Source organism: Thunnus thynnus, chromosome 18 (assembly GCF_963924715.1).
Source record: "Thunnus thynnus chromosome 18, fThuThy2.1, whole genome shotgun sequence".
NCBI lineage: Eukaryota > Metazoa > Chordata > Actinopteri > Scombriformes > Scombridae > Thunnus > Thunnus thynnus.
The window spans coordinates 15,300,824-15,311,711 of NC_089534.1; the positions used below are offsets into that span (position 1 = coordinate 15,300,824).

A 10,888-nucleotide genomic window follows, 5' to 3' on the forward strand; every position below is an offset into this window, starting at 1 on the left:
TTGGATGTCATACCCCGTCTCTCTCTCCCCATCGTTTCCTGTCTACTTTCTACTGTCACTGTAATAAAGTCTTAAAAATAGACTCCCAATATATATACATATATATATATTTATATTTATTTTGGATGCAACTACTGGATGAATGGCCATGAAATTCTGTACATACATTCATATTAGTCATATCAAGTGGATATCTGCCATATTTCCAGTCTTTTTAACATCAAATTGATTATGATTATGGCAAAAAAAAAAACTATTTTAATGTTCATTTTGGCACCTGATTATTGTTTTCAGACAAAGAGAAACTGTGAACCCATCCTTTAAACTTCCTAATATATCAGCATGTTAAAATTATTGTGGAGTTGTTTGCATGCTGACATTAGCATTTAGCTCAAAGCACAGGCTAAAGTGACACACTTTCATTCTTGACTACAGTAACCTTTTCAGTGAAACAAGCAATAAGAAGGCTCAACAAGCTAACACCAGTCTGATGCTTCTTCATGAGGCATGTTCATGCAACGTGATGGAGGCACTCGTTACAGGGGCTACGGCCGTTAAAAAAGATAATTGGCAAAGTCTGTAAACCAGCCTGAGATCTTTTAATGACTTAATTAAACCAAATGATCTATGTAATAATTACTTGCTTCGAACAGAGCACAATGGAGTGATTCTGTTCTGTCTAAAATTGGATTAGGATGAGAATTTACAGAAAGCCAATTAGGATTCCTTCAAGTAGTGTGAGAAAGCAGACACAGTTCAATTACACTGAGACCAAGTCAAAAACAATAATTTACTCTCCCTCTTTACCAAAACAATGATGCAACATTGTCACACACGGGTAGAACTAACCAACAAAAGTCTGCTTGTGCGATGAGAACGAATCCAGATTTGCACCGTGAGATCATAGGCTTCTTGATTATCTCATCCTTTTGTTCGAGGCAGACAGCGTCTCAAGCCAAAGAGCCTTTTTGAGCCCAGGTGTAGTGTTCCAGTCTGTACGTGCGCTCTTATAACCCTGCACCATTCCCATAAAAAATATCTTTTGATTCCAGTTTGTTTTATACGTGTAAACTTTGAGAAAAATCTTATAAAAGTTGATCGTTGATGGAAATCACACACAAAATCACAAAAGACCTGGTGAGTGGCTTTATAGAATGGAATGTGCTCAACTCGAGTTGTCCTGCCAATTTCTCGTCCCTCAGACTCACAAAACTAATCCCTAACTTTGAGGGCATTCAGCAACATCCAGCATGATTGCTTTGATGAAACTCAGGCTGAAGTTCCACTGCAGCTTAGGTGCATCCAAGCAAATGACCAGTCAGAGAGGATCATAATCAGCCCCTTCTGTCAGGTTTTGCTCGATGAAAAGATCAAATTAAATGAGAAATCTCGCTTCAAACTGCATGCCAGAGAGCACTGATAATGCTGCAGACAGGTGTGAAAGATCATAATCACCTTGGTGTTGTGAAGTAACAAAGATTACAACAGACACTCGGTGTAAAGTAGCTGTTATTTAATAACCATTTGCTCGACAACTGTAGTTACAGTTCATAATTCCGTGTCTGTGTGTGACAGACAGTTGGCAGCAGTACTGCAGTGTAAAGGCACAATGACAGATACATGTAATGTCACGAGACAGAACAAGATGAACTGCATGAGTAGAACAAAAAAAAAACAAAACATCACAATGTTACATCAGCCATCAGCTAACTGGCTTTGTCAAATACAGTCCCCACTCAATCGCTTCAATTGAATGAGAATTTTTTTTTTGTTTTGTTTTACAGCATTTCCTTGGTCAGTTTGAATAAGGCAAAAAAATATATATAAATGAGTAAACACTGATAAATGATAGTGTAAAACAAAGTGGTACACAAATCTTACTGAAAAACAAAACTATATATAGCAAAATGTTACACTCTCACAGCAACACATGAATGTGAAATAAATGAAGAAAACTAAATTTCTCCTGGTGGATGAAGCTGATTGACCTGTAATAATAATAATAATTAATAATAATAATACAAAAGCAAAAACCAGTACAGCCTCAGTCTTAACCTTCTAAAAACAGTCTCAAAGATTTTCGCTACATTGCTGACAGCAGTGGCAGATACTGCCAATAAATGAGTACAAAACCAAAGAAATCTTAAAAATATAATCAGAGGCAAATGCAAAAATAGCCAACTGACTGCATGTCATCTACAAGGTCTGCATAAGTGCATTTGTTGACTTCATGTGTTCGTGGGAATAGGTTCCTTGAGAGCTTAGGGGACTATGAAGCATCCTCTTGACAATTAGAGGAAAATACAATTAACCAAATCTTATTTCAGTGCTAAGGATCACCTTCATCTGATCCATTCAGCTCATGTCCACAACCGTTAATGTGAGGAGTGGCTTTCAGTTCACGTCCTCCCCTTTGTTCACCACGTCAGGGAGTCACTCCCTCCTGGTCCATACTGCAGCCAAGGGCTTCAATGTCATTACTGATATCGGTGATCATACGGTCCCATTCGTCACCCTCGGAGGCCTCCTGGCCCTCGTCCGAGGCCGCGCTGTCGCCGCTTCCTCCCGCTGCTCCGTTGCCGTTGGTGGTGGAATCGGAGGCGGAGCTGGCCGTACGTCGGTAACGGCCGAAGCTGTCGGTGATGATACCTCGGCCGTCTTTGACGCCGATGGTCTCGAGGAAATTCTCAAAGTGCTGGCTGTCCTTCTCTGGTATGAAGGGTCGCAGGCCTGCAGGGGACAAGGAAAAAAGTTTTTACTGTTTTTGAAGGTTTAATGCGTATGATCATTAACTGTTTACAATATGATTTCAAGTGCTACATCCACATACAAACATGTTTATGTCACATTTAATGTAACAGAACATCAGCAGCAGGTGCACATTAGTGAGGAGACAGCATTGCTTATTGGTTACTAATGTGTCACTATGGTGTCTTGCAGAGAGACAAAAGTGAACCTTTGCTGACGTAGACTGTTGTCCACTATTTGCTACATACACTTTTCACCAGCATCTGAATCACAATTTGACCAGATCAGTAAATCAATCCATTTTGGGAGCAGTAGGACATATTAGTTTATATCCATGTGTGATTGGATGATAAAAGTGGCACTTAAAACACAGATGTATTCATGACCACAATTTAGACAAATATAATATCCTGGACAAGGAACAGAGCAACAGGTTCATAGGCACATCTGTTATCCATCACTATGTGACATCTGGTTATGTTTTGATAAAACTTGTTTTATGTACGACCGGCTATTTCACGCAACCATTAACACAGTAAACACAGTTCCAAGATGGGATTTTTCTTTTTTAGTATGCTGTAGTGCTCTTCTTACAAGTCTTACATGTCTGGATATTTTTTTCATTAGATCAGTGATCAGATGATTCACACTGTTAATGAAAAAACAAACTAATCTCATATAACATGACCTCAATCCTATAAAACTAAAAAAAGAGTCTGGAAATCAAAACATGGATCAATGAGACTTTTGCAAATCTCTGTGCAGCCATTTGACTTTGACAATTCAAGCCAGATTTGGTGCTTGAATTTCTCAAGCGGTCAAAATGAAGTCTACCTATGCGAGACTGCATCTTTTACTTGTGGAAAAATGAAGAGTAGTCGTACCGAGTAGGAGGAACTTCCTGCTGTCCCCATAGAGTTGTCGAAGGTTAATACAGAACTCATGGATGGAGGAACCGTTCCGGTATTCATGGAGCAGAGTAGCAAACTGCTGGATCTCCTGGGATGACAGCTTTGTCCGCAGCTGGAGGGGAAAGGAAATTAAATTTAAAAATGAATAAATTAATTAACCAAATATCAGCTTGTAAAAATGGCCTTAGCAGAGCTTTTTTACTAATGTTATTCTCAAAAAGTGAGGGTTAGACAAAGAAAGACATGGTGAGATAGTCATACTGTGGTCATGTAGTCCTGAAGCAGCTCTGCAGCTGTGGTACTGAGCTCTCCTTCACTCGCGGTCTTCGTCTGAGGTGAAGCTGGGGTGGAGGCTGATGGGGAGTTCCCGTCTGCCTCCATAGAAACCTGGAAAGGACTGAAAGAAGAAGTTGTAAGTGACAAGTAGCAATGTAAACAACACTTTCAGTGAAGGTGTCAAAATCGTTCTTGATCACTGTGCCTGAAATGCAAACCTTTCATTGAGATAACACTCTTCAACTGAGTACTTACAATGTGCTGGCGTCTGCTTCAAATGCCTCCTTAACATCCACTTTGCTTGAAGAGTCATCTACAAAATGAAGGTAATGGGTATTTACAGGTTCACAGCAGACTACTGCTCTGAAATTTCAGTAACTTGGCAAGACTCCAAAAACTGTTTTCTGTTATACTACAGTACTTATCCAAATCAAATTTGGCTAAATCTATTTGATATGCTTATTTAACAAATAATATCAATAATCTTTTAAACGTGCATTTGTGGTATTTTTGTTTGATTGCTGATTGGTTCTTTTCCTTACCGCTGTATAGAGAAAGGTGTCTGGTGGGCGTAGTTGCTCCATCAAAAATGGCTCTGTCCAAGAAGTCGATGGTTGATTCTGTGTAAACAATCTGAAAGACCTGGCTGAGCAGAAGACACAGCTCCTCTGCTGCTGCCTACAAGACAAGGAAAGCAGAAGTAATTAACGATGCACTCTTTTTTTTTTTTTTTTTTTAATATACATTTTTTGGGGCATTTTTTTTTGCCTTCATAGGATAGCGACAGTTGAGAAATGACAAGAAACAAAGGGAGGGAGAGACAGGGAACAATATGCAGGTCCGACACCGGAACGGAACCTCGGACGCTGCAGCCATGCAGCACACGTCCCAACCAGCAGGCAACCAGGACGCGCCAATAATGCGCTCTTTAGTAAAAACCAAGACAGCACAGACAGATCTTTTTTTTACAATAATGTTGGCATTATCTTCAAATACTGTAACATCATTTGAAATGATCCCTATGTCAAATCGGTGACAATTTCTGGTCAACATATCAGTAAGAACACGTGAAGAAACAGCTGATTATGAAAGCAATTTCCAAAAATAAGTAACTGCTGTCTACTAGAAGTCAGCATCCATCTCATTGTACCAACAAAACTGCATTTTTGAGGATCATTTATGCAGTTGATTCACGTTCAGCACTGCAACAACATTTCGTATTTTAAAGCACTCTCAGCAAGTCAATTTGGAGTGCACTGTGGTTAACAGGGCGTTGTTCTCACCCATTTCACCAAACTCAACTAAAGGAATAAACTCAGCAGATTTCCATTTAGCTGCTGCAAAACATGTTTGTTTGTTGTTAACACGGCCTAACAGTAACAACAACCACAAAAAACAACTACCTTATTATCAACTGCCAACACAAGCAGACAGCAGACTTCCACAAGCACAGCTCCACTTTCTGATAAGGAGCTCAGGGTCTGAGATTTGTTGAGATCAGGACACGAGCTGGGGCAGGGAGAGCCTCCTGACTCCTGGGCTGAAAAACACAGAAAAATAAGTTTGATTATTCATCTGTTGCCAACTTAGCAGGCAACATTTTTAACATTTTTGATATATGAATTGTTTTGGGCCACATTATTTGAGTAATTTCTCATTATTGCAGTTTACTTTCCTGGAAATATGTCAGTTAAGCATTTGTTTTAAATTGGATTTTACATAATCAGATCCTCATTGGTCCCTGTTAATTAACTTGTCCTTGGACAATTCCACTTCTCTGTGTATCCTTGTACCCCTATCATTTGAACATCTCAGCTCTAACAGGAACCTGTATATGTTTTTGTCTCACCTGTTTTGATCACCACGAGGTGCAACGAGTCATCCCTGATGTAGGACACAGCAGCAATATCATGGATGGGCACTCTCAGGATGATGTCCTCTCCGTCGCGCCACACGAGCTTGATGTTGTACGCCGACAAGCTCACCACTGCGTCCTGCTCTGATGTCAGCTGGCCTGCCAACTGATGTGACTTCTGAGAAAGAGAGGCATACAATGTGGGTAATTATACATGTTACGACATGATTTATACATACCATATGTGACAACTCAAATATTCAATTCATCATGAATAAATGTATCTATTAAAGCTTTTATCAACTCTTTGTTTGCATAAACAGAGCTGTGAGTATTAAGGGAATTTCATTTGATGTTATTATTGATGTCAGTTATGAAAAATATATCAAACAGTTGAAAAACATAGAGAAAGAGAAAGAGAAAGAGAAAGAGAAAGAGAAAAAGATACTTACCCTTGCATTGTCAATGAGCTGGAGGACTTCCGTCCGACTTGATGGGTTCAAGTATCCTGGAACTGATGTCAGCTGCCCCAAGTACTGAACAGAGGAGAACACGCACTAAATTAAAGAGCTGAACACAAATCCTGAGCTGTGAATTATCACCAATTACCAACAAAGCAAAAATAAATAACCCAATATGTCAAAGAACAAAAGCTGAATCTGTTATCTTCTACTAACAAACTAGCAACGCAACATTTTCAGTGTTCAGTTAGTTGATTTATAACTCTCCTGCTTCTACTCACTTTAACTTCCTTTTCAATGTAGTCGTTAAGCAGGATGTCAGGGTCGATGCGGTGGTCAGGCTGAGAGAGTGAGAAGGTGTGGAGGGCCCTACGCTCGGTGGCCTTCTCCTGGGCCTTCTTGTCCCTCCCCTTCTCTCCTTTCAGGAAGACTCGCTTGAATGGAGACACGATGCCAGGCTAGTGAAGAAAGACAAAGAGGGCAGGGTAGAGAGAAATTAGAATATTGTCGTGTTTGTGGTAACACAACAGGAATCGGTCTCTGCTTTTGTCGTTGAAAGATGAGATTTAGTGAGTGTGGATATGTAGCATGTCAAACTCTCTAAATTATAAGCCACTGATCTCTGATTCTCTGCAACAGAACATTATGAATGATTACAGGATTTCAGATCCACAACACATGTGTGATGTAATTGCGAGGGGCTGGCAACACAGTAAAGAAACTTCCCAAAAAACAAGAAGCTATATCAAACTTCTGCTGACTGTGCTACTTGCATGCCTAGTAATTTCTGCTTTCTCTGACCATGCTGTTAGCTGCAGGGTAAAACACAGCAGATGGACTCTTTGAGAGTGGAAATGTATAGCCCTTTGTGTTACCTGAAACATGTTGCTCAAATGTCGAGCATAGCATGTGCAAAAAGAAACCGCATTTTGTAGCAAGCAAGTAGCAAGTAATAAAAAAGGCATTCAAATCATCAAAGTCATCAATTAGCTCCTATATCAAGTGGTACAATGTCAACATTGTGTTGCTGTTTAAGAGCTCAGTGAAATTTTGTCCATTATGTCAACCCTGCAAGTAAAAAAAAGCATGTTTCTAGATCCGAAGTATTTCTTTTTAAAAAATGAAAGCCTACCTCGTTCTCCATGAAACCACACGCTAGAAGACACGTCTATTCGACAACACGCATGCAGCTTGACTGCGGATGCTGCTCCGCTCACACTGTCTGAACTAGTCACCTGTTGCCTCCACTCACACAGAGTGACAGTTGCCAACTGGTGAGAGACACACAGGATCAAACAAAGGCTAAGTGTTTGTGTGTGTGTGTGGGGGGTGTGACCCCTCACAAAGGAAGAGAAGGAAAGAGTGTCTGTCTCTTTACACCCGTGCAAGAACAGGAAGGGGACCAGCCACGACTTCCTGTGATGACACGTGCGTTGGTGCTTTGAATATCGAAACTCTTAAAAAAGCTGCAGCGGACTTCTCGTTATTTTGAACATTGCTGCACAGACAAAAAGGGCGTCTGTGCAGCACACCACATCATTTGATTTTATTGTGATTTGATGATTGTTTCCTTCACTCACTAACTCACTCACTCACTCACTCACTCAAGACTCAGCTCTGCCACTGAAGGTTCATACACATCACTGCTAAACCACAGACATAAGATTGTGTACATTCTTACCACAGAGCTCACATTTGCAATAATCTTTACCAGAAGCAAGTCAAACCTATGTTGACAAAACATCACAAATGCAGCAGAGGTGAGAAAGTTGCATTTGAATCTTACATCCTACGTACAATTCGTTTCCTGCCTGATGTGCTGACATCTGATCCCACGGACTTTAGACCCCACAGAATTGCACAACCTATGACCAGTGCATTATTTAACAGCACGTAGCTCCAGAAGACAGGTGCATTAACATTGTATGGCTTTTACTAGTGAAATGTGAGACATGAGCTACTGTAGCTGACCCCAGTGAATGGCCTTAAGGTGTACAGGTGCCTTTTTTGGTGAAAGTCTGTTTGCAACGAAACAAATTATGCTTTCTTTGTGCCGTGATGGCCTGAATGACAACAAGTGTATATGGCCTTTCAAACATTATTCAACTCAGGACAATGTAGGAAAACTTAGACTGAGTGTGAGAGGAGTCATGTTGTTGTGTGGAGCATGATGAGACAAGGAAAACACAACTAGTACAAGCAGCTGCTTTTATGTTGTTTTGTTTTAACCGAATTTAGTGTAAAACAACTGGGTATAAGAATGAAAATTCAATCCTACAAATCATTACCACACCTGAATGTTTATGAAGAGCTATTCACAGTGAAACAAGCAGTCAAAATTTGAATGTTCATATATATTAAGCAACCTGTTTTGCCTCATACACAAACACAATGCTCAATTTTCCCACAGTGGCCTCAATGTAAAACTGTATGACTTGCATTTCAAGAAATACTCTGCAGAACCTCCATTACATTAAATTCTTCTTCGCTGTTGTTGAATTGTCAGCATTTGTAAAGGCGCCGTTTGACATAGAAGCCTCACCGTCAAAGATTTTACTTCTACTGTTCGTCTATTTTGAGAGATTACCGCTCCAGCTGGGCTGAAAATAAACACATGTAATGTATGTGTGAGTCAAGACAGTCTACATCCTGCTATATTCCTGTCAGGTAAATCAGCTGTAAATTTCCCCAGAATCTCCAGATATCTTTGACAATTACCAGACTTCGTCATGTTATCAGAGAGTCAGAGATTTCACTTGAACCTACATAAAAATATAATGCTCCTTACAGTGAAAATAAAAATACATCTGGGTTAAACATTATTCACTATCACCACCAAGTGGCACAAACAAGAACTGTATGCACTGGTGGCAGTGAGCCCTAAATGACCAGTAAGTCTTAAACCTTGCCAACAAGACATCAACATTACAAGTTCATTCTTGCACCAACACAGTCCTACAGACTAACAAAGAGAAGTCATTATAATATTACTCAGTGACAACACTGATCAGCACTGAAATGAACAGAAAAAAAGTAAATAATTTTTCTCCACCTAAGGATGTATGACTTTTCAAAAAAACATTTGAAAACATACATTATGAATCTATTTTTAATTTGTCGCCACAAGAACCATAACTAGGCAATATATCATTAGTGATAACATGTTTTGAGAGGATTTTTTGTAGATTTTGGATTAGTTCATATGACTGGCAAAAGAAAAAAAACATTTCCTTGCCACAACAAGCCCTCTGAGTACCAGGCTATCACTTCATTTCCGTCCCAAAACTTCCCCTCCCACAAAGAGGAGGAAGAATTAAGTGGGAAGTAGCAAGTGTTTTTGTCGTGGAAAAATGATGGTATGACTACAGCATAATCATAACAAAGATTTTGACCTCAAGACACTTCACTTCTCATTATGCTGCTCAGTCTGAGGGCTTGCCCTTTCAGTTTCCTCCAGTGCCAAGAGGCTTAACAAGTTACAAGACACAACAGGGATAGAAGACAAAGGGATGTCTCTAAAGGAAATGTCAACTATGTGTCTGAACATGAAGATCTGGAAGTTGAATCATTAGGTAGTATGTGCACTGTATATGTGAGAGTGGGCAGGATGACTGACACTGATAACCGCTGCCTTTGACAGCTGATGTTGAGCTCACTGGTCTTCCACAACCCACGCCTGAACATAACAATGAGAGTTATGACTCCAGGAAGCCTGCGTGTGCTTTCATTATGTTTTTAAAAATGCTGTCACTGCGGTAAAAAGCCTTAAAACGGATAATACACTGCCCTAAATAATACAACAACGCCCAATTATTTCCTCTACATTTACCACTATCAACACTCACAACATCTAAACATATTCCAGTGGACTACGGAGCAGGGTGTGCTAAAGCTGGCATTTAGACAGTCATGACAAATAAAAACAAAGTCAAGCTCATGCTATCGCTGAAATTAAATTGTAACTTGAAACAGTTCACTGTCTCTTTTAAGCCCAATCTGACCATGATATCATTCCCAATGGCTTAATCACACGTTCCCCATTTAACGTTACGCTGTTTGATAGAAAAGAAAGTATCTGTGTCACTGTTATCGTGAGTGTTTTGCCCCCGTCAGCCGCTTTACTTCAACTGATATTTGGCTAAACTTAGCCTGGTCTGACTAGCTAGCACGTTAGCATGCTACAGTTGGTCAACTTGTGGACTGAAAAGTATGGTAGTTACCCGACTTGCCTTTTTCACTTTTTTCACATCATCCTCCATTTCTACGTAAAGGTCCTCTTCTTCATATTCACTTCTGGGTGGAGATCCGAGTGAGACAAGACATATCTTGCGTCGCTTTTTAACCAGCACTCATCCGACAAGTAGTTAGCCTGCTAGCCTATCTTAGCCTAGCCTAGACTAGCCTAGCCTAGCATTGATAAAGTGATGCCCGAATTTGAGCTGATAGCAAAAACGCCATCCTCATTTCTGCATTATACCTCAACCATCAGAGAAAACGCCGGCGTCCCACCAATATCAAAATGGTGTGTGCCGTAGTGCAGCTAAAACTAGCTAAAGAAATAGTCTGTAATGAAAACAAACTCGGACAAAACTGTCAAAACTTTTCAATCGTGCCGCCATTTTGGGCGTTGAACTGTG

General features: G+C 40.1%; 1 protein-coding gene across 3 annotated transcripts; it reads right to left on the reverse strand.

Moving 5' to 3' along the window:
* Window positions 1–1,498: 1,498 nt before the first annotated feature.
* Window positions 1,499–10,888, reverse strand: ccm2 (CCM2 scaffold protein). Of its 3 annotated transcripts, none has more exons than XM_067572114.1 (10): window positions 10,481–10,888; window positions 6,533–6,709; window positions 6,243–6,326; window positions 5,785–5,968; window positions 5,339–5,475; window positions 4,478–4,613; window positions 4,191–4,248; window positions 3,921–4,056; window positions 3,633–3,771; window positions 1,499–2,730 (listed from the first exon to the last, which is right to left on the reverse strand). In XM_067572114.1, exons 1-10 carry the CDS (start codon window positions 10,508–10,510, stop codon window positions 2,426–2,428), a joined length of 1,386 nt encoding a protein of 461 aa, XP_067428215.1. In that variant the 5' UTR covers window positions 10,511–10,888; the 3' UTR covers window positions 1,499–2,425. The 3 variants fall into 3 exon arrangements, with proteins under 3 accessions (XP_067428215.1, XP_067428214.1, XP_067428216.1); XM_067572113.1 differs by having other exon boundaries at window positions 10,472–10,888; XM_067572115.1 differs by lacking the exon at window positions 10,481–10,888 and adding an exon at window positions 7,384–9,225.